Source organism: Phodopus roborovskii, unplaced genomic scaffold, assembly GCF_943737965.1.
Source record: "Phodopus roborovskii unplaced genomic scaffold, PHOROB, whole genome shotgun sequence".
NCBI classification, from domain to species: Eukaryota; Metazoa; Chordata; class Mammalia; order Rodentia; family Cricetidae; genus Phodopus; species Phodopus roborovskii.
The window spans coordinates 48,762,579-48,786,221 of record NW_026126480.1 but is presented as its reverse complement, the minus strand read 5'-3'; the positions used below and the strand labels follow the sequence as shown (position 1 = coordinate 48,786,221).

The window sequence follows — 23,643 nt, the reverse complement described above, 5'->3', positions numbered from 1 at the left end:
GCCAGGTACCCAGCAGTCACCCAAAGATGCATAAACAGCTGCCAGCAGATGGCACCAAAAGCCTGCTCCAAAGGCTGGTCCCTGGCCAGTCAGGCAGGTGCCCTTAAAGAGCAAACACGGGAGTAGCCTGATGTCCCCACTAACTTGCCAGTGGGGTCTTTCAGGGCCAAGCCCTCCTTTTGGCACCTCCTTCATCTTGGAGCAAAGTTCTCTGAATTGTGCCTCTACTTCCCCTCTGGCTTGTGCTCGCTCCCAGGTGTGTTGGATGTTGCTTCTGTTCAGAACAGGCTCCTTGAAAGCCAGCTGATTGGAAGACTTTGGGCCATCTAGATACCCTCTGGAGTCTCTCTCAGAAACACCCTTAGGGCCATTTTGGGTGAGTGTGGAGGTGAGAGGTGCACCCTGGCTTGGCTACAGCGCCACCTGTGGGTGGACTACTCTCTTCGAGACAGGGCTCTGAAGGGCCATGCCAGGCTTGGTGATATACACATGGAAGCCCATCACAGGAGGCTGTGGCAGGGTGACTCAGCGTTCAAGGCCAATGCACTATCTCAGAAGAGGAGGAGGAAGGAGAGGCAGTGTGAGGCCTGGGGTCAGAGCACTGCTACCCCAAGAGACAGACATGTGAGTTGCTAGGAGACAACTGGTTTATTGATATAGCTGTGGAGTCCCCACTCTCATCTCTGGGTCTGAGGCTTCATCCAGCGCTGGGAACCTCACCAGCCACCAGCACAGAGGCTGGTGGAAACAGCCAGAAACAACTGTTGACCCAGGCTCTTTAGGTGGGATGGGACATCTGAAGTCAGTACCTACGTCTAGTCCATTCTTACATCTTGAAAGAATAAAGAATACAGCATACTCTACACCAGCAGGGCACCCAAAGCCTCCTGCCCTGGAGCCCCTGACCAGGTGGTTCTTGGGGTGCAGTGTGAAGGGAGTGGGCAAGGTCATCAAGCTGGCCGGCCGGGAGTTCAGGCCCATCCTGCAGGTGGTGCACAGTGGATGCAGGGGCACGAGAATGTTGAAGCCAGTAACACAAGGGAGAGGTGTGGAGTTGGGCCCAGAATCATGGGACAGGAGCCCCAGTGTGCATAGGGAAGGCCAGGAAAGAGGCCTTGCCCACCTGGAGAGTCTTGGGGCCTTGGCAGCAGGTTGAGGGGGGACTGGCACTGCCAGGTACAGGTTTGGCTGAGGCTGGCCTTGGTTTGGAGAGGAGAGTATGGGTTGGGGCTGGGGTTGTGGTGGCAAAGGAGCCACCCACAGGTGTAGCTGGGCCCATGCACAGGACCCTGCCTGGAGGCAGGTGAGCCAGCTACACTCAGCCCATCCGTGTCCTTGGTATAAAATAATACACATATAAAAATAATACTCCATGCATTAGGGTTGGGCCTGCTACAGATGCAGCCTCCCCTCTGCCTCTGGTGAAGTGTGCAGGTTGGTCTAGCTGTCCTCTGCCCTCTTCTGGTTCTTGGGATGAATCTTGTTCATAAGCTCCTCCAGCTCCGACTCACTTTGCTGTTTTTAGGAAAGAGATTTTGCACCTCAGCGGGGAGGTGGGGGGATAGGGTGTATAGGTCAGGGCTGTGACCCCAGTGACCGAAGAAGGAAATGAGGAGGCTAGAGCTGCTCACCTCCAGGAAGGCCCTCTGAACCATGAGCTGGCTGTACACACGGCTGCCCTCTTCTCCACACACCTTCTTCAGCTCCTCCTTGTTGAGGGAGAAGAGCTGGGGCCCATTCAAGACTCCCAGGTTCTCCACAATCCTAGGGGCAGGGGGGTATGAGGGCAGGGCCGAGGGTCTGGTAGTATCCTGGCCCTGCCCGGCTGGCTGTGTATACCGGGCTCACCTGCTGCTGAAGCCCTTGGCTGCCAGCCAGGCACGGACTTCCTCAGGCTCTGACTGGAAGGTGAGCGGCAGGTGCACCGGCTGGCTGCGCTCCACGCGGAAGTGGCGCTGCGGCTGTCCCTTGTTGTGGGTGATCTTTTTTATGAGTTCCTCGTTGACTTCGTCCATTTGTTGGATTAGCTCTATGGGGCACATGCTCTCAGTCCCTCCAGATATTCTCACCTCTCCACAACCCCTGCACTGACCCCAAAATGGTTCTACTTACCTTCCTTGTTCCCTGCGAAAATTGGGGGCACTTTGTGGGTGGGGCTGGTAGGACCCCAATATTTCTGGCCAGACTGCAAAGGGTGGGGAAGAAGTGAGGGGTAAGGTGAGGGGCTATTAGGGCTAACCCAAGACCCCAGGTGTGTGGGCCAGCCCTTCCTTCCCTGAGTCAGGCCCCAGGAGCCCACACCAGCCCTGGGCCCAGCTTGGGGGCAGCAGGTTAGCAGGTTTCCAGGGCTCAGGTTCAGATGTCACATTGAGACCAGAGCACCTGACCTTAGGGGCTCTGGCTGTATTGCAGACAGAATGGAGCCATGACAGGAGATCACCTGTTCCAAGGAGGCACCCATGTCCTCCAGCCGAGCCTCAGTCAGGATGTTACAAGGCACATAGCCAGCCTGGCCACTGCGATTTCGAAGCTTCCACCACTGCCGGTCATCCTCCAGCACCTGCCAAGGTATCAAAATGACTGTGACACCCACCAACACCCTTGCACAGACCTCCAGGGTCAGAGGCTGGGACCACTGGCCAAACCCTTTACAGAGGGGCAGAGTCCTCCAGGTGTCTCCTCAAGCCCATCTCTCCATCCTCTGGGCACCGTCTTGGCCTAGTGGGCTACCCATTGCCTGCCTGGCCTCCCCAGTCCTGGGGATAGGGTGCCTCTTAACCTGATTCTGAATGTAGATCTTCCCTCATCCTGCTCCACTTTCTGTCCCTCAGTGGTTGGCCTGGATTCAGGTTTGGCACAAAGAAGCTGGTCTAGGGTAGTGGTCCTGGGTAGGCATGAGTGACAAGACCCTGCTGGCTTTTATTGCAAGGCCACCCACCATTGTAGACCTTCATGGATTCCCCAGACATCAGAAGGCAGTTTAGTGGCTCAGACAGACTGTGGTGGGGGTCAGAGAGGCCCCTGTGGGCCCAGGCCAAGCACCCTGGGAAGATGGGTGGATTATACAACCTGGCCCCAGCACACACCCCACTTCCCCTGGAGAGTAGCCCAAGTCCTCACCTCCAGGACCTCATCCTTGAGCACGGACAGCTCATTGGCGTTGTGTGCTGTGAAGTCATAGAGGATCTTCACATATTTGGCCATGGGTGGTGTCGGCTGGTAGCCCCTGCAGGACCAGAAGGGTTGAAGCCCAGGGCTGGACTGGGGTCTCTTCCTGCTTTCCAGCTGAGCTGCCTCTCGCTCTGCTGCCCAGGTTGCAGTGGAGAGAGGCTGTGCTCATCAGCTGGGAATGGAAACTGTGACACCCCAGCAGGCAGGAGGGGGCAGAACAGACTCCAAGAGGCTGGCCCAGCCCAAACTGTCTCAGGGAGTCTCTTGCCCTGCTCCTCAGAGCCAGAGGTGTGCCTGGGGAGTAACAGGGTCATACTTTCCCAGCTAACCACAAGACTAAAGGATATTTTCAGAGTCATAGCCTCTTAGAGGCAACTAACTATGTGTCCCCTGGAAGCCCCTCAGCATTCCTGGAGCAGGTGTGAACTCTGGCTATTAGTTTACCCCCCAAACCAGGTAACATTCCTGGTTAGTATGGCCCTGATACAGGGCAATGCCCTATTCAGGAGCACTGGAGAGGGAGGAGGAATGGGGGTCTAGGTGTGTGCCCTGTGTACTGACAGGCTGAGAATGATCTTTAAATGTGGTCCTAGTAGGGACACTGGGTACCAAGTTAAAGAAGGCCAAGGAAAGGGGCTTGCTTGCTGGAAATTTTTGTGTCTAGCCCTTGAAAGGGAGCCCTAGGATCGATCACCAGGTAGACCCTGGATAGGAGAATGAAGCAGAGGAGGGAGAAACAGGAGGGGCATCCCCATTTCTTGGGCTTGTGTTTTATTCACTGTGAGATGTAGGTTGCACAGCATGGAGGGGCCAGCCTGGGACCCCTGATCTCATCCCAGCAGCACCACAGTGCCAGTGCTTGGTAGAGCTGCTGGTATTCAGTACATTTGTTTGTTTCGTTTCTTTTTTGGTCCAGTAAGTTTCTAACCTTGATTCTAATTAATTTGTTTGAGACAGAAAGTCTCACTATGCAGCCATTGGCTGCCTGGGACTCACAGAGAGTCCCACTACCTACCTCTGCCTCTGAGTGCTGTGACTAAAGGTGTGCACCATCATGCCTGGTCTGTATTTAGGGGAGGAAAGGACAGGCCTTGGAGTCTGAGCAATTCTCTTGCTTCAGTCTGCCAAATATCAGGAACAGTCATCACACCTGGCTTTTTTGCTATTTGTTTTTTGAGACAGGGTCTCATAAAGTAGCCTTGGCTGGCCTGGAGCTCACTATGTAGACTCAGAAATCTGCCTGCTTCTGCTTTTCGAGTGCTGGGACTAAAGGTATACATCAACACACCCAGCCTCTATCCCTTTCTAACCTTGATTGTAAAACAAGAAAGAACTGATGTGTATTAATGTTGTAAAAGTATATTTAACTTGAATTTTTTTTCTTCAATTGTATGTTACAAAGTTAAGAAGAAAATTGGTGGCTAACACAAAACAAACTCAGTGGTAGTTTTGGAGGGGTTTTGTTATGTAAGGCTTTGCCTGTTTTTTGTTTGCTTTTTTAACCTTACAAGTCTTTTGCTTATGTATTATGGTTTCCGATTTTGTGTTTTTATGGGATTTCTGTGTGTGTGAGTTTGTGTGTTTCTGTGTCTGTATGTTTCTTCTTGTGCCTTTTCTTTTTCCTGCCCATTTCTTTGCTTTGTCCTACTCTGGTTTGTTTGTGTTTGTTGTTGTTGTTACAAGAGAGAGAAATAAGGTTATGGATTTGGGTGCATGGGGAGGATCTGAGAAGAATTAGGGGAGGGGAAATCATGATCAGAATACGTTAAAATTATATATAAAAAGAATAACATTGGATTCTTATTTGGAAAATAACTATTTTACATGAGAACAAGGCATTTGCCACACTTGCCACCGCATGTGGCTCTCACTCTGTAGGACTTACCTGTTAGTATGTGGGGAGCTGCCTGGTGGTACAATGTCTTCTGGGGCTGAGGACTCAGAAGAGAGGCTGTGCTTCGGGGAGTTTCGTATGGATAGTCGGCTCTTGGGGGTCAGCTGTGGGGAAAACAGGGAGCTTGGGCTTGATGTGGGATGCAGACTGGGCTAGAGGGACCATGATGAGCCTCAGGACAAGGGACACAGGGGAGACACTTAGTGAATGTGTTGTGACCTAATTGTGACCTAGGACAAAGGGTCAAATACCTAGGTGAGCCAAAGTGGCCTGGCATTGCAGGGTAGACTGTACTGTTGCTTTAGGGGCCTTGAAGGCGGTAGCCTAGGTGGGCCAGAGAGGTGAGCTCTGGGGAGGGGTGGACATGGGCTGGGCTGAGGCTGGGCTGGAGGTCTGACCTGATCGCTGGGCACAGATGCTAGTCCCTCTACTTCCCAGGGAGCTTCTTGTAGGACATCCAGAGGTGGTTCCCAGCCGCTGTGGAACTTAGGTACATAAAGCGGTACCTGTGGCTCCCGGGGCCACTCAGAGCTGTGGTTGGGAGTCCAGAAGGTCAATCACATACCCTGCTGGAACCAACCCACCAGAGCTCTCCATCTTAGTTTATATCTAGTCCCTCCTCCATACCGAGGCCTCATCCAGGTCTCCCCCAATGATTCCCACAGTGTCATCTCTTTGGGGACCAGGTGGCCACGCAGGAAGCCCACAGCTTCAGTGGACAGCAAAGGGCTGGAGACAGAGCGTGCAATGTCTGGGCCACCACAGGTGTTGACAATCTAGACACATAGTGAATTTCAGTGGGGGGCTCAGCCTACCAAACCCACCAAATCCAGCTTACCACCCACCTACCACAGCTCTACAGGCTGGCCCTCAGGGAGGGAACCTAGAATAGCCTAAATATGCTAAGGTGGGCACTTGTTTCCACCACCCCAAACCCATGGTGTGTCCTTCTGTTTTTCCTGATCCCACCCTGCCCCAGCCCTAGTCACCAGATCCAGAGGCCCGAAGAGGAAGTGCACCAGCTCAGCCGCACTGGGGTTTTGGATATGCTTCTGTAGCTTTGCCTGGGGGTGGGAAGAACAAGCAGGTGACAGATGGCGTGTGCATGTGTGAGCCTGTGTGACAAGCCACCCTTACTACCAGCACAGGGCAGGGCTGACTCACCAGCAGGTTGATGGCTAGCTTGGTTTTTTGGAAACAGTCAACAAACTCTCCTTCTGAGGGGGGGCGTGCTCGAAGCGTGAGGACACCCTCTGGCAAAAAGTAGAAAGCTGTGAGCCTTGGAGCCCACTGAGTGGCTGATGGGTCCCGCCTGGTGTTAGACTTGCCATGTCTTGGGTTGTCCATCCCTTCCCTCTGATTCCTGTCAGTACCTGCCGGCCCCTTCTTGTTCTTCTTCTTCCCCTTCTTCCGCTGGTTCAATTGCTTGAAGGCCTCAGCTGCCTTCTGCAGCCGAGCCACAAACCATTCAATGTCATCCAAGGCACAGTTGAGGATTTGCTGAGGTTAGAAGGGGGATCAGGGATCAACCATTGTCATCCCCACCTGCTCTGGGGACACTTTGGCAACAGAAGGGGCCAAGCCCAGTGCCAACGGGAAGCGGGCAAGGATGGAAAGGGGTCTTGGAAAGCTGGCCACCCACCGTTTCCTTTTCTATTCTCTGAGCCAGCACGGCCCGTGGCTCCTCATCCTGGGATTCCCGACGGCGATAACCTACTGGGGGACAGAGCAGCTGCTGAAGGGTTCTCCATAAACCCCTAGGGGAGTCCCCACCCACCCCTCAGCCTACCTGGCTCACTGAATGGCATTGGCACTGGCAGGCCTACCCGGTTCTTGGCCTGAGGGGAATCTCCAGGCTGTCGCTGGAAGGGAATGGGGGCTGGGCTCTGAGGAGGAGGCAGGATAGACTGCCGCTGACGGATCTTTTCCTGGTGTCCCCTAGACGGGAGAGGAAGGTACAGCTCAGCCTGGCCATGGCTCTCCTGCTGGGTGCTGGCACCCTGCAGCCCTCACTATCCATACTATATGCCCCAAGCAAAAGGGCAAGACCCCTCACTTTCCACACCCCGAGGGCAGGGCCCTACTTTAAGGTCTGTGGCCGCATCTTCTTCCCCAGCCGGTGGTCAGCCAGGGCACTCTCAATGTCCTCGTGTACCAGCTCTGCCTGGGGACACAGTGGTGTCAAGTCAGCTTGGCAAGCTGGCATCACGCCCACGCCTGGCTATCTGTCTGCCTTACCTCCACCTCATCGCAGTGGAAGAAGTGAATATCAGGCTTGCTCTGGTCCGAGTCCTGGCACACCAGCAGCAACACAGAGGGGTAGCGGAGCTGGTTTAGCACTGTCTGGCTGTGCTGCACAGTGGGCAGTGGGAAGTTCTCCAGCTCCTCCTGTGGGAGGGTATTTGAGGGGTCAGCCATGCTGGATGGGCCATGGATATGGATGCAGGCTGCCATTATGAGCATAGATAACACCATGCATTCAGCAGAGAAATGCCATGTATGACACCCCAGCCATGCATAGACAGTTCTGGCCATGGTATGTGGAATATGCTCCACAGATAGGAACACGTGTGTAACTCACGGGTGCAAAACAGGGCTCATAGGCAGGGACTAGACACTAATGAGGATACCCCAGAGCACAGGCCCCTGGGGCACAGCCAGGTCTGGTTGGATATAGATGGCCAGGCTCTTGCAGAGAACAGTGCTGCCCTGGGTGCTCAGCAACTTAGCAGGTGCAGATCAAAGCCAGCCTAGGTTGCCAAAAGTAGCCCAGAGTCTCAGCTAGATCCATTTTTTTCCCTACTCATCCTTGGCTCCATTCCCTTCCACAGACCAGCATGGCCACACAGATCTGGCCCTGCCAGTGCCCATCAAATCCCTGCACCTGCTGTTGCCAACTGGTACCTGAGACTCCACATCCAGAAGACGCAGTGACTTGTCGTTCACCTGCAGCAGCACTTCCTGGGCCCAGACCTTCTCCTTGGAGCTCAGCTGCACCAGCTTCCGGATAGCATCATCCACTGTTGAAATAGCCTCACTCTTGTCCATGATGAATGTGGCCAGGTGCTAAGGAAAGGGCCAGAGGTCATCGCTGGGCACAGCCCTTCTATTACTTAAACTCTGGGCGGAAGAGAAGGCCTCAGCCAACTAGGGATCCTGAGGAGTCACAGCTACACCTTCTGCTCTTGTGTGTGTCTTTGTTGCTGACTAAATTCATGATTGCTGAATAAAGTCCTCAAAAACTTTCAGACTGGGGCAGAGAGATTGCTCAGTGGTTAAGAACAATAGCTGCTCTTCCCAGGAGACTGGGGTTCAATTCTCAGCACCCACATGGCTGTTCACAACCCTCTGTAACTCCAGTTCCAGGGGCTCTGATGCCCTCTTTAAACCTCTAAAGCTATGAGTCACACATGTGGTGTACAGGCACATACATGCAGGCAAAACACATGAAAAAAAAATAAAATTAAATCATTTTCCAGACTGTCTGGATATGGTGATACATGCTTTTAATCCCAGCACTCAGAAGTAGAGGCAGGCAGATAGATCTTTGTGAGGTTGAGGCCAGACTGGTCAACAAAGCAAGTTTCAGCCACCCACAGTGAGACCCTGCCTCAAAAAACATACATAAACAAACAAACTATTGCATAGCCTTTGTATCTCCACATTTTTGATACCATGGTACAGGGACAGTGGCATTTAGGAGCCTCGGCCTTTACCCCACTGTCCTGGCCAGCCTCCCTTCCTTGACAGATGTCACTTTTCCTGCTGCTTTTGTTTTTATTTCTTGTCTTTTTGAGACAAGGTATGATTTATCCCAGGCTGCTCTCAAACTGAAACTTGCTATGTAGTTTAGGATGACACTGAACTCCTGATTCTCCTACCCCTATCTCCCAAGTGCTGTGATTGTAGGTTTGTGCTACTGTATCTGTGTGAATCTGTGGTGCCAAGGTTCAAACCCAAGCCTTTGTGCTTAACACACTGAGCCACACCCCCCAAGCTCCTCATCTTTTTTTTTAAACTTCCTGAGTGCTGGGATCACAAACCTGTGGCACTTCTTGCTTTTGGCTAGTTTCATTTTATTTTATGTATATGTTGTGCCTGTATGTATGTATGTATGTATGTATGTATGTATGTGTACCATGTAAGTACCCGGTGTCAGAGGAACCCAGAAGAGGGTGGCAGAGCCCATAGAGCTGGAGTTACAGGGCGTTGTGAGCTGCCTGATGTGGGTGCTGGGGACCAAACTTGGGTCCTCTGTAAAAGCCATTTCTTCATCCCCTGCTTAGTTTTCTTTATATACATAAAGAGTAGTGGGGCATGCCTTTGATCCCAGCACTTGGGAGGCAGAGGCAGGCAGATCTCTGTGAGTTTGAGGCCAGCCTGGTCTACAGATCAAGTTTCAGGTCCCCACCCCCCCACACACACACACACAAAAAAAAAAACCCTCTAAAAGCCAAAAAAGATAACACCCAACCAAACAACCAAGGAAGGACAGGAGCACAAAGTCTATGGAAAAATAAACTTCTTTTTAGTTTTGTTACAGGCTTGTTGCTGAGATTACAGGGTCTCATTTGCCCTGGCTAGCCTGGAACTCAGAGATCCATGTGCCTCTGCCTGCCAGTGCTGGAATGAAAGGTGTGTACCACCACACCCAGTTATTTTATTTTATTTAGTTTTGGAGACAGAGTGTCACTATGTACCTCTGGCTTTCCTGGAATCCATTATATAGACCAAGCTGGCCTTGAACTCACAGAGATCTGCCTGCTTCTGCCTATGGAGCTCTGGGATTAAACGTATGTAACACCATGCCAAGCCTTATTTTTTATTTTTACTTTTCAGCAGAATGAATGGAGCTTTACTAAGGGAAAGTGAGAAAAAAAATTCTGGTTCTAAAGAAGAAATAATCTCTTTTTTGTTGTTTTTGATTGTTTTGACAGGGTGTTGCTATGTAGTCCAGGCTAGCTTAACTCTTAACTCTTATTTTCCAAGTGCTGCTGGCATGAGACACAACATACACACATACATGCTATGTGTGTGTATATATATGTTCGTGTTACAGACATACGACACAACACTATTTGTATACATATATATGCACACATATATAATGTATGAGTGCAGTGCCTGCTGCCCATGGATTTCAGAAGACAGCATCAGATCTCCTGGAAGTAGAATTAGGGTAGTTGCAAATCACCATGTGAATACTGGGAATCAAACCCAGGTCCTCTATAAGAGAGAAGGCTCTTAACTCTAAGCCATCTCTCCAGTCCCTGATGTAACTTAAAAAAAAATTGTGTGAGTGTTTTTCTGGACATGTGTGTGTGCATAGTGTGCATGCGGTGCCCGAAGAGTTTAGAGGAGGGCACCTGATCCCCCAGAACTGGCTCACAGTGTGCGTGCTGGGAATCAAACCTGAGTCCCTTTATTTTTCTTTTCTGAGACAGGGTTTCTCTGTAGCTTTTGGAGCCTGTCCTGGAATTTGCTCTGTAGACCAGGTTGACCTCCAACTCACAGAGACCTGACTGCCTCTGCCTCCAAGTGCTGAGATTAAAAGTATGTGACACCACCAGCTGGCTAAACTTGAGTCCTTTTCAAGAGTAGCCAGTGCTCTTAACTAATGAACTGTTTCTCTAGTCCCTCAACGTAACTTTTTTGTTGTTGTTCTGTTTTTCAATACATGCTTTCTCCTTACAACCCTGCTGTCCAGGAACTAGCTCTGAAGACCAGGCTAGCCTTGAACTCACAAAGATCCTCCTGCCTCTGTCCCCACTCCTCTAGTGCTAGGATTAAAGGCATGTGCCACCGCTCCCCAACCCAATGCTATTTTTTTAAAAAGTGAACTAGATGAAGTCTGACTACATTAAAAAATGCCAATTGACACTCTTAAGAAACTATTACTTCAGGAATGAGATGACTATTGACTTTTACCTATTTCACTGGCTGACGCTGAAAGTCCCTGGGAGCTACACTTGTTCCTTCAGACACAGAGAACCAGTCACTCTCATCCTGCCAAGCCTCTCTACTGACAAGTTGGTGACACCTTGAAAAGCATATATTTGCATCTTCCCCACCCAAGTCTATTGCAGGTAACCGGTACAGATACAAGATTCAGTTCAGGCTGGTGGCTGCAGACAGGTTCAACAATGACTGAGCAGCAACAGTGGATAGGAGACAAGCCTTCCATTTCTGTGAAGCAGGGTAAACACAGAAACAAAATGCCACACAACTAACCAAACAAAATCATGCTTCTAGGTGATGAAGCAAGACTCAGGAAACGCCAGAAGACTGAAACCACAGAGTCCATTGACCTCAAGGAAATGACAGTAGAAATCAGGACAGAAACTTAGTAGGGTGTGGTGGTATAAGGCTGTAGTCTCAACCTTTGGGAGGTACAGGACAGGAGAAGCAGGGGTCAAGGTCCGCTTCATCTGCATAGTATTCAAGGCTAACTGGTCTCAAAACAAGCAAATAAATTCAAACTGAGCTGGGCATGGTGATAGATTCCAGTAATCCCAGCACTTGAGAAGTAGAAGCAGGGGGATAGGAGTTTCAGGCCAGCCTGGGATACAGAGTGAAACCCTGCCTCAAAACATATGAACGAATAAATACATCAGTGACCTATAATAAATAACTTACAGGTCAAAAATGAAGCCACACCCAGGCAAATGGCAGTGGCTCACACCTTTAATCCCAGTACTCAGAAGGCAAAGGGAGGTGGCTCTCTGTGAATTCCAGGCCAGCCTGGTCTATGAGTTGCAGGTCAGCCAGGGATACAAAGTATGACATTGTCTTAAAAATAAAAAAGAAAAACAAAGAAGAAAAGAGAGAGAGAGAGAGAGAGAGAAACAAACAAAACCAAAAATAAAGTCAAAGAGAAAATATAAAAAGATTAAAAATTATTTGGAGCTGAATAAAAAATTTACATATCACAATTTGTAAGATAAACTCATATTTCAGCAAATTTTTTAGCTTTCAATGAATATATTAGTCTTCTTTTTTTAAAAAGTACTTAAGATCAATTATCTAAGCTTTTACCTTAATAAGCTAGAAAAACCTGCTGGGTGTGTGGGTCAGAATCTTGTCTAGCATGTACACGGCCCTGGTTCCCATCACTAGCACTGAAACTAAACAAACAAAGCTAGCAAAACATAATACAAGACCCAAAGTATATAGAAGGAAATGAAGGACAAAAATCTACAAACTAGAAAGAAGTTAAAAATGTAATAAAGCCCAAAGTTAACCCCTCAGCAAGGGTTATGAGAGGCAATTCTGATAGCTGAGTGGGATGTGGTGGTGGTGTATGCCTAAAAAACAGCACTATGGGAACTGCCATGTGGGTGCTGGGAATTGAACCCAGGTCCTCTACAAGAGCAGCCAGTGCTCTTAACCACGGAGCCATCACTCTCAGCCCATTTTTAAAGATTTTTAAAATTATTTTTAATTATGTGTGGGTATGTGTGCCTGCATGTGTGTCTGTGTGCAGGTGCCTGTGGGGGCTGTAATTAAAGTTAGCTGGCCTTGAACTCCTAATTTGCCCATTTCTACCTGCTAAGTGCTAAATGCTAAGAGATTATAGGCTTGTGCCACCATATCCAGTAGTAAACATTTTGTTTGCTTCTTCTCCTCCTTCGAAGAGACAAGGTCTCTCTGTATAGCCCAAGCTGTCATGAAACTCACTATGTGGGCCCGGCTGGCCTTGAACTCACAGAAATCCTCCTACCTCTTCCTCCTAAGTGAGCCACCATACCCAGCTATTTGTTCATTTATTATTTGTTTATTTGTTTTTTTGAGACAGGATTTCTCTGTGTAGACTTAGCTGTCCTGAAACTTGCTCTGTAGACCAGGCTAGCCTGGAACTCAAAGATTAAAGGTGTGCACCACCACCTTCTGGCAAATTTGCTTCATTTTTTGAGACAGGTTTTTTTTCTATAATCTAGGCTGGCCTGGAACTTGCTATGTAGCTTTATATTTGTGGTGATCCTTCTGGCTCTGCCTCTGAGTGCTGGGTAATAATTGTGTGTCAATGCACCTGGAAGATACCTCAGATAAATGAATGTATCCCAGATATCAAAGTTTATTCAGCATTAAAAAAAAAATGAGTGTGGTTCTTTACATTACCAGTAGTAAACAAATCAAAATAGCTTCAGAAAAAACATTTGACAGAATCCCATTTGTGATAAAGGGAATGTCTCCAAAAGTATATGATAGATAAACTATGGAATAATTTTTCTTTAATTGGATGTAAGGCAGGGGACATGTATTCTCTTATTTCATTCAGCATTGTGCTGGTTGTCTTAACCAGAGAATGGAGACAAGAAAAATAAATGACACAAAAATAAGAAATAAAGAATGGGCTTTCATTCATTTAATAATACATTTATTCACTAATATATTTTTTGACTTATTTGTTTTTCTCAAGACAGAATTTCTCAGTGTAGCCTTGGCTGTTCTGGAACTAGCTCTGTAGGAGAGACTGGCCTCGACCTCAAAGAGATCCGTCTGCCTCTGCCTCTGAGTGCTGGGATTAAAGGCATGTGCTACCACAGCTGGCTTTCTAAAAATCTGTGTGCTGTGGAGCAATCCCTTTCCTACACTGTGAATATGTATTATTCTCATTGGTTAATAAAATGCTGACAGGCCAGTAGCTGAGCAGGAAGTTAAGTGGGAAAGCCAAACTGAGGGTGGAGTGAGAGGAGATGCCAGCCAGCTGCTCAGGAAGCAATACATGCCAGAGGACAGGTAAAGCCACAAGCCACCTGGCAATACATAGATTAGTAGAAATGGGTTAATTTAAATGTAAGAGTTAGCTAGTAACAAGCCTGAGCTATCAGCCCAGCATTTGTAATTAACATAAGCCTCTGTGTGGTAATTTGGGAAGTGGCTGCTGGGTATTTGGGAACAGGTGGTTGGGAATGGAAACATTAATTTTACATGTGTGTGATGCATGTTGTTAATCCCAGCCCTTGGGAGGCAGGAAAACCTCTGAGTTGGAAGCCAGCTTGGTCGACAGAGTGAATTCCAAAACAGCTAGGACTGTTACACAGAGAAACCCTGTCTTGAAAAGTAAAAACAACAAAAAGAAAGGGAGGGAGGGAAGGAGGAAGGAAGGAAGGAAGAAGAAAGTCTTGTCTACAAGGGAATCTCTAAATTCATCAAAGTCAGTACATTTTGACAACCATACTAAAATTCCATTCTTTATATAAGCAGCAGATAATTGGAAGACAAATTTTCCATGTGAAGTGTACATTCCTTGGTGGCCACCAAAGTTCTCTACTCAGACTTAAAAGATCCTATTAGCATGAGGAAAATCATGGGTAGTGAAAACCTAACCATTTACCTAGGACTAGTAAAGTCATGGATCTTGGAGGAGAAACTACAGCTGCCACTTTATATTACATCAGCATAATCCTTTATTACATTCTAAATATTTGTCCTTATACCCACAGATAAGTGTACTCCTCGCCCTACAATGAGGAAAATTCTCTTTGCAACAAAAGGAGACCATTACGGAAAACCACAACCAATCAAAATGCAGAGCTGTGGCGCTCGGTCCAGTGACACATCTACAGAATAACCCCCACATCTAAAGCTCAGGGACCATTGCAGAAGAAGGGGTAGAAAGATTGAATAAGAGCTGGAAGATCAAGGAGTTTGCTCTTGTTTCCTAGGAATGTCAGAAGCTATACTCCTAAAGTCTCACCAACATGACTGCCCAAGCATGAGCTAAACAAGGATGACAAGAGTAACATGCTAAAGTAGATGGGGGGAGCCCATGAGACCAACCTCAATCCTACACAAAGAACTGCAGGCAACTGAGGAAAGCTGAGAATAGGAGAAATAGCCTTCCTCAGGGAAGAACAACCAACTGGCTATCCAACACTGAAATCCTACATACAAGTAACATTGTACAGACTGAGCAGGTCTTATATTTAGGTATATATATGCATATACATGTGAAAAAAAGTCCTGAATTTGAAAGAGAGCTAGAAGGGGTATATGAGAAAGTTTGGAGGAAGGGGAAGGGGGAAATGATGTAATTACATTATAATTTCAAAATATAAAAGAGGCTGGCGCGATTGCTCAGTTATTGAGGGTACTGTTTGTTCTTGCAGAGGACCCTGGTTCAGTTCCCAGCACCCAGGGCAGCTCACAACTGTCTGAAACTACAGTCCTAGGGAATTTGACACCCTCCAATGGGTGTCATATACAAACACAGGCAAAACACTCATAAAAAAATATAAAAAATTAAAACAACAAAAAAGTTAAAAACAAAACAAAATAAATAATACCACTTGTGCCAGATGTGGTGGCACATGCCTTCTAACCCAGCACTAGGAGAGCTGAGCAAGGTGGATCTCTATAAAAAACCACCATGGTCTGAATAACAAGCTCCAGATCAATCAGGGCTATATAGTGAAACCCTGTTCCAAACCAAACCAAAACAACAATAAAACCCCACAGGACAATTTATGTGGTGAACCATTGCACTGGGGAAGCCTCTCACAATACCATTTGTAAACCAAAAATAATTTAAAAACAAATATGACATCCACAATGAAAGCCATAAAACATTGTTAAAAAACAAAACAAAACAAATATGGAACACTCCTTTAATCCTAATACTCAGAGGCAGAAGCAGGCAGATCTCTGAGATCAAGACCAGCCTGGTCTACAGAGTGAGTTTCAGGACAGCCAGGGCTGTTACACAGAGAAATCCTGTCTTGAAAAAATGAAAAAAAAAAAAATTAAAGATACCTTAATAAATGGAGAAACAAGCCAGGCATTGGTAGTGCATGCCTTTAATCTCAGCACTCAGGAGACAGAAGCAGGTGGATCTCTGTGAGTTCAAGGCCAGCCTGGTTTACAGTGCTAGTTCCAGGACAGGCTCCAAAGCAATACAGAGAAACCCTGTCTCAAAAAACAAACAAAACAAAACAAACAAACAAAAATGGAGAAACATCCCATGTTTGTGGATGGGAACTCAGGGTGGTGGTGGCTCATGGGTGGCTCATCCCAGCACTTGGGAGGCAGAGACAGGCAGACCTCTGTGTCTTCGAGGCCAGCCTAGTCCTTAGCCAGGGCTACACAGAGAAATCATATCTCAAAAAACAAAAACAAACAAACAAAAGATGGCAATTCTCCCTAAACTGAAAATAGATTTGACTCAATGCCAATCAAATGCTAGCAATGTACCTATTTATTGAGACAGGGTCTCAAAAATTAAAATAAATCTGATCATGAGCCTAGATGCAAAAGGCCACCCTACCATGAAAACACAGGAAATTTTCTTCATTGTTAAGCAACAACTTCTTGGAGGTTAAAAAATAACCAGAAAAGAAAAATGGGCATATGACTAGATGTCTCCCAAATCAAATATGTCTACCCATCAAAAGACAATGATACACATTAGCTAACAAATTACCTAATACAGGAAGTTTTTTTGTTTCATTTTTTGAGACAGGGTCTCTCTATGTAAGCCTGGCTGTTCTGGAACTCTCTGTGTAAATCAGGCTGGTCTTGAACTCACAGCAATCCCACTGCCTCTGCCTCCCAAAGGCTGAGATTAAAGGCATGTGCCACTATGCCCAGCATAGAAGAAGTTATTTCTAATCTACATGCTAGCCATATGCACAAAATACTTCTATAAAGCCAGGGAACCCCAGTATAACTGAAGAGGAAAGCCTGAATTGGGCTGTGGAAGAGATGATTGGAAAGTCCTAGCGTCCTCTGTACATGGTTTTCTTAAAATAAGCTCATGAGGCAAGAAACAAAGGTGGCCACAAACTGCAGTATCTCCCGTATAGGACAATAGTCTCAAAAAGACAAGTAAGTGTTGGGGATGCTAGATGGACCAGCATTTGCTACTTACATCCGAGTTTGGGAACTGCCCTATGTTCTACTATGATAGCAACAGAGTTGCACCTCACTTTAATTTATGGTGTAAAAAGTCAAAAGCAAGCACAACCTGAGTGTCCCCTACTGTTTCTCAGTCTTCTTCCCCCCTTCTCTCTTGTCTCTCTCTCTGTCTGGGTCTCAGTCTTTTCATCAGAAAGGGGGCAGAAACACCTTAGTGATAGCCCTGCTCCACTGGTCTCTGAGCAGGCAGGAAAGGACCCTACAACAGCTGGGCAGAGTTAAGCAGTATGGACCAAAGTCCAGGAGCCAGGCTGGATGCCCCAGGCAGTTCCTCACTAAGGAGGGCAAAGTTCCACTTCTGAGAAGGGCGGTACACTGTCTGCAAAGGAAGAGGTCAGAGGTGACCCATCTGTGCCTCCATGCCCTGTCCTTGGAACCTGAGTTGCTGTGATCACCATGTCATGACCCATTGGTCCATTTGGGTGATCAGAACCTTGACCACCCAAGATAGTAGGATTGAGGAGCCATGGGGATTCCTGATGGTTCTTATGGTCCATTCTACAGACAAGGAGGCAAGGTTCTGAGGATAGCAACTTGCCTCATTTCTGGGGTTTGAGTCTCGTGTGGTGAGGAGACAGGAGAGAGTCGGCAACACAGGGGACCCACTGCCAGTGCTGGCTACTCAGGGGATCCTCCTTGTACTTGTCTATCATTCTTAAACATTGTCTTACAAGCTCAGCTAAGTCTATGGCTAGGATATTTTAAAAGAAAGGTTTTGAATTCTCAGTGCAAATTAAAAGTGGCTAGGAGAAGGGCCACTCTGGCAGCTGGTCAAAGGGCACAGGTTATGTCTAGACTCAGCAGTGCCATCCAAGCTCCCTGTAGCTCTCAATAAAGGGTGTCTTTGTTCCAACATGTTCCTCCCAGTGCAGTTCCTTGTTTTAGGGCCAAGATGACAACTTCCTTCCATGGTCTTTTCTGAGCTACACAGTGACATGGGTGGTGTGGGCCATGGGCACCATCTTCCAGCGCAGGCTCCACGTAGGCCCCACTGTGAACTCCTTAAGCCTTGAGGAGAGCTGTTTCCCCACTGTCGCTGTGTCCAAGACCAGCATGGGGCAGTCCTTTGCTCTCCCTTCCCACTTCTTCCCGAGCCTCAGCTTCTCTACCTGTCCCTGGAACAAAGGGAAGAGGGACGAGTTTCCTGGTCCTCACCTGGACATGGTACTGTGATGTCTCATGCATGATGATGTTGGAGTTGGAGTACTTCTTCCTCTGCTCTGGATGGAGAGATAGATGTCATGCACTCCAAAGAGTAAAACCCAGTCTAGTGGGACTTGAACCCCAGGGGCCACAGAGGAGAGGAGAATTGAGATTAGGGTTCTGCTCTCTGAACCCCTCACAGCCATTAGGGAGGACGGCAGGCTGGAAAGTAGCAAGGAAGCTCCTGTGGAGACAAGAGGGAACCACGAGGAGGCCCTCTGGCTTGGTCCTATGACCGCCCCCACTGGCGACCTGTGGCTCCAGAAGATAGAGTCTTATTCAGAGTGTGTTGAGGGCGGGCAGCCCCTCACTGAGGGTTTGTTTGGGTAGGAGCAGGAAACTCAAGCTTACACAATGGAGGCTGCCCACTTCCCTAGGGAAGGAGACCAGGCCAGGGCTTTCCTATCCTTCAAGCTACTACAGCAGAAATATGCCCATTCTCTGGAACTCTTGCTTTCCAGGCCTCCAGCTTCTAGCATCTAGCCCCCAGCCTCCAGAGGCACAAAGGAGGGGCATGGCTGGAAGGGGTATGGCTGGGCAGAAGGAGCCTGGTCCCCTGGAGCAGATACCTGGCAGCTGGGTCCCATCTGACCCCACCTACTCGATCAGGTTGCAGGGCTGCACAGAAGAATCAATATTAATGCTCCTTGAATTATTCGTAAAGGCCTCTCCCCTTACAGCATAACAGAGAGCAGTCAGTGGCCAGGGAGCTTTGCAGATAGACATCCAAAGTTCTCAATGGATTAGGGTCCAAAGGCCTCCTCTGGGCACTTTGAACTATGCCAGGCTAGAGCTTGGCCTTGGGGCAAGCAGGGATGAAATCACCATGGTCCCATTCATCTTCCTTAAGTCTATACCATTCTTAAAACTTCACTCACCAAACAAGTCCTTTGCGCTCATCTTGGGCACACCGTCAGACCGGCCCAGGCTGCCACTGGAGGGGGAGAGGCAGGTGAGAGCAAGGCTCAAGTCACCAACCTCTCTGTGTGTATGTGTGTGTGTGTGGGGGGGGTGGGACTTGATGGGAGGGACAGCACTTACTTGGCAGCTCCTGGGCAGCAGCTCATGGACCCTGATTGGCTCATGCTGTCCCCAGTGGTGGCCAGCGTCAAGTAGGACAGACCTCAGTCTGGCTGGAGTCTAGGGCCCAGTGCCTGGTTTCCACCTAAGGACAGAGGAGCCCAGCTGACACATTCTCCTGGCCAGGCTATGCCTTGGGCTCCTCTCTTATTCCTGGTCCAGGGCCTAGAACCTTAGTGTGTGGTCAGTCCCATGCTGTTGCTGGTGGCAATGGAGTCCCCATCTGGCCTCTGACCTTTGCTTCTCTGCAGGGATGCTCCTAGAAGTTGTCAGGGAGGCTTTGAAGGAGGGACTGGGTAAAGAGTACTCTGAGGAGAGAGGACAGCTCCCTCAAAAACCCTGAGGCAGTGAGACAAGTCAGCAGCAGAGGGTAAGGCTGGAGATCTAGGGGGGCACAGAGTTTAGAGGGACCCCAATACTCCTTTCCTACCCCCAGCTTCACTCCATGGTATCTCTACATGTACATATGGACATGCCCACAGAGGGGCCGGCTCCTCTACATCCAGCAAGGAGTCCAACTCTTAGCTCCCTCTTGGGAGATCCTGTAAAGGGTGGGTGGTTATGGGGCAGAGGTTTTGGGGGTGTTTGGCTCAGTACAAACACAGGTGACCATATGCAAGGCCCCTCCACAAATAGGCTTCCCAGCCATGACCTCCCTGAGCTACATTTTAGAGAAATTGAGGCATGGCCATCAATGTGGTCAAACTTTCCTTACAGCCTAGACCTGCACCCTTCTCTGACTATTACAGAAGCTGGTGACCTGGGCCAGCCTGACATCAAATGAGGGCTGGAGAAACCTTCAGTGATAGGCTGCATTCGTGGCCCTGGAGAGACAGGTAGACAGCATTTCTGGCTGTCCGTCTGGGGCTCTGTAGCCAGCTCTCCCTGAGGTCTTGGGTCTACATACCATCTACCTCTGGCTGATGTTATTAATAAGACCACCATTTCTCCTAACTTTAGCATTTGAGTATGCTAGGGTAAGGCCACAAGCCAGGGTGCTGGTATGAAAGTTCAGGCATAGGCCTGTAATATTCTAGTGCTTTCTGGTTTGAGCAGGTCTTGAGGGGTGGGCTCCCAGGAGGTAAGGCCTTAGCTATTACCTTGACCAGCTCTCCTACTGCACTCCTACCCTTCACCCCAGGTTCTGGCTTGTGAGAAGAGGCTGGGCCAGATTTTTAGGTCCACCTATCCATGGAGAATGTCCGGAATGCTCATGACCTCAGTAGGTGAGTCCTGGTGTTTGCTTAATGTGATTCCTGGCTAGCTCAGCCAAGGGCGCCAGGCACGTGGGGCCAGGAATACACACACCAGGGCAAAACAAACTGCTAGAGACCCAGGCCTGAAGGCACACAGACTCTGAACAGGCTTGGACATGCAGCCCTGCCCTTGGGGAAATCTAGGCCAGGACCTTAGGCCTAGGTAGGAGGGATGACACTGGGGCTACCTCTAGCCTGCAAAAGGCTCACTCCCAGGAGGCTCCTACAGCTGAAGGGGGGTAAGGAGCAGGAATCTATAGAATCCATTGCTGGTGGAACACCCAGGCTCAGTAGGTGATTTACTGTAGCCATTTTCCGGGTTGAAGGGAGGCCCAGCATGCTAGTGTTTGGTAGGTTTGGTAGTGGAAGGGGAGGAGGCCCTGGCAGGACAAGGAGGGCGGAAGAACTGGCTCCAAGTTCAAATTCCAGCTCTACATGCTGAGTGACCCTGGGAGGGGTCAGCTTAATCACCTGGGCTCTTAGCTGTCCTCGTGGGAGCTGGGTGTGGCCCTGGGATGGGATGGGGGAGTCCCTTGGGTCCTGGCTAGGTCCTACTCTGGGAGCAAAGTTCAGGGATCATGCTGTGGGAGCAATAGAGGCTGAGATGAGCTGGAAAGCTATTGGTGAGAGGGATGGGTTCACCTGAAGAGACCCAGGCAGGCTGGGTGGGCATGATGGGCTAACCAGCCCTGGATAACAGACAGGTCTAGTAGAGGTCTATGTACAGGTAGGGCCGCATAGTCTAGGGTGGGAGGGGCTCCTGCAGTGTCCTGCCTCCCTCAACAGCTAAGGAAGGCTGCACAGGGAGACAGTTCAGACATGCCTACCTTCATGTAGTAGCACAAACTTGTCAGTCCTAGGGACCTCGGACAACTAAGCTGTGGATGTCAGTAGGCCCTTCCATTAGCTGATCTCCCTCAACTATAGATCTACTTCCAGCTTCTACCGGTTCCTCCACACCCCAGCTTTGACCTAGAGACTGACCCAGCCTGATGTTTCCCTGGCTCTGGGTTTCTTTTGGGCTCAGACGGGCAGGAAACGCCAACCTTCAGGCATTGGGTGGTATGCCCATGGTAGTTAGAGTCAGACCCTGAAGGAGGTCCAGCCTGCTGCATGGAATGACAGCCCTCCCTTCCTCACAACCTCTCTTGTCAACTGCCAGGTTCCCCTCGTCCGCCCCAGGGCTGGGAGGGGGCCGGGACTGGGGCGAGTGAGTCACACACACCACTGGCTTAAAAATATCACTGAACACTGACCGCCGCCCGCTGGACCGACGGGGCCCTCAGCTGAGCGGTTCTTGGGCTAAAAGTCCAAGGAAAGCTCAGGCCAGGCCTCTCTCCCAAGTTCCTACGCCCCACGCCCCACCCGCAGCCCCCAAACTCCGGCTTAGTTGTCTCCAGAGTCCCATGATCTACATCATCCCAAATCTCACACTCAGCGGTGCTGGTTGCCCTCCAAACCCAGCGTCTGACCCAGAGTCTCAGGCCAGAGATCTGCATCCCATGGCTACTCTGGGAAACTGAGGCCCAGATTGGCAAACTCCCTGGCTGAAGCGCTCACCTGCTCTCCGGCAGCCAGCGACTGCGCTTGGCTAGTCCCCTAGGTCAGTTTGTCCGCCTGGCCGTCTGTCAGAGCCTCAGCGGCTGTGGAGCTCCCTCTCCCCGGACAGGCGGGACCTCTGCTGGACCGGATAGGCCGGGGCGGGGCTGTGAGAGGAGGAACCTGAGCGACAGGTTACCGAGTCACCCGGGAGTGGGCACCAGGGAGGCTGAAGGAAGGGGGCGGGCCTGGGGCACCACTCCCCCACCTCCCACCCCCCCACCCCCGCACAGCACAGTTCCTCCTCCCTCGCCTCCATCTGTCCTCCCAGCGGTCCCCAAAGCACCTGGGGCCCCTTCGCAGCTGGCCCTGAAGTGCAGGGCGCGGCCCCAGCTGCTCTTACAGGCTAAGCTGCAGTAGCAGGTGGAGATCTGGACCGGCCTGCAGGAGCAGTACTGGAAGAAGCCTATGAGGGTTGCAGGGATGCCGAGCTCTCAACCAAGCACCTATCAGGTGCCCTCCACCCCCAAGTTGCACTGGGGCAGAGCTCTTTAGTGCTTCAATCTGGGGTCTGGGTTCAAGGATATTGGGTGGGGACCATTCTTCACATACAAAGCTTCTAACGTCCCTGTCCAGCTTGAGCATCCCCTGAGGGATAGGCTATTTATGGAGAGGGTACCTGTCCCCACCATGTTGACCCCCAGAATACTCTGCCCCTTCTGCTGACAGCTCAGGCCAGGGTTGGGTGAATTTAGAATGGCCAACTAGCTGGCTGAGAGGAAATTAAAATAGAGTTATGGGCTGCTAGCCAAGGGCACTGCCCTTATGTGAACAAGGGACCCTAAGGACCCGGCTATTGTTCCCAGAGTTGGGACAGAGGAAATGGGTGCTGCCAGGAAGTCAGGGTCCCAGGCTACAGTCCCAGAAGGCAGGGCCCTGGCATGTTTGTCCTGGGCAGGCAGGAAGCACTTCCTAGGGCACTGAGTGCTCTGCCCCATAGGGCCCCAGCACTGTCTGATCCACCTGACACACTCTGGGACACCACAAGTAAGCTGGGTCCTCCAGACCCGGCTCCTGACCAACACCAGAGAGGCTTCCTGGTCCTCAGCTCTTATGCTGATCTCATAGAACTGGCCCAATCTTGCTCTGCCTGTGACCTTGCCCTGGCACAGCAAGCAGAGGTCAAGTGCTCAGCTGTGTAAAGGGAGGGGTAGGTGCATGTGTTGGCCTTGACATTCCTGGGCAGAGCTGGGAATGGGTAAAGTGTGGGGAATGTAATGCAGCTCAGGTGGGGCTCCCTAGTGCTGCTACCAGTGCGAAAGCACTTTGTTGTGAGGCGGCCTAAGCTGGTGTCCACCTGAAATACTACCTCCATGTGGCCAGTAAGAGTAGAGGTGTTAAAAGGCTTGAAACTGGCTTACTATGTGTGAAAAAGTGACAAGCTCCCTTCCCAACAGAGGTCCTGACTTGATCTGCAGGGAGTGGCTGAGCTTCCCCCTTCCCCCCAGATAGTTACTGGGGTAGAGAGAAGACAGTGGAGGCTACAGGGCAAGTCCCAGGACAGGGTTGAGAAGCAGCATCAGG

The 23,643-nt window shown here is 49.8% G+C and overlaps 1 protein-coding gene across 1 annotated transcript; it reads right to left on the bottom strand.

Annotated features, from left to right (window-relative positions):
• Positions 1-629: 629 nt before the first annotated feature.
• Eps8l2 (EPS8 like 2) lies at positions 630-22,273 on the bottom strand. The gene is made up of 21 exons (XM_051193370.1): positions 22,081-22,273; positions 19,226-19,349; positions 19,063-19,118; positions 18,137-18,201; positions 7,970-8,131; positions 7,304-7,453; positions 7,150-7,229; positions 6,855-7,003; positions 6,708-6,778; positions 6,439-6,565; positions 6,230-6,318; positions 6,055-6,129; positions 5,693-5,841; positions 5,464-5,596; positions 5,057-5,169; positions 3,121-3,226; positions 2,441-2,560; positions 2,113-2,185; positions 1,849-2,029; positions 1,632-1,764; positions 630-1,515 (listed from the first exon to the last, which is right to left on the bottom strand). Exons 2-21 carry the CDS (start codon positions 19,267-19,269, stop codon positions 1,441-1,443), a joined length of 2,151 nt encoding a protein of 716 aa, XP_051049327.1. The 5' UTR covers positions 19,270-19,349; positions 22,081-22,273; the 3' UTR covers positions 630-1,440.
• Positions 22,274-23,643: the final 1,370 nt, after the last annotated feature.

Coding starts and splice junctions, on each gene's coding strand:
- Eps8l2 (XM_051193370.1), bottom strand. CDS start 19,269: ATGAGCCAATCAGGGTCCATGAGCTGCTGCCCAGGAGCTGCCAA. Junction 6,130..6,229: donor AGCTAGCCATCAACCTGCTG/GTGAGTCAGCCC, acceptor TCCCACCCCCAG/GCAAAGCTACAGAAGCATAT. Junction 2,030..2,112: donor TTTCGCAGGGAACAAGGAAG/GTAAGTAGAACC, acceptor TGTGCCCCATAG/AGCTAATCCAACAAATGGAC.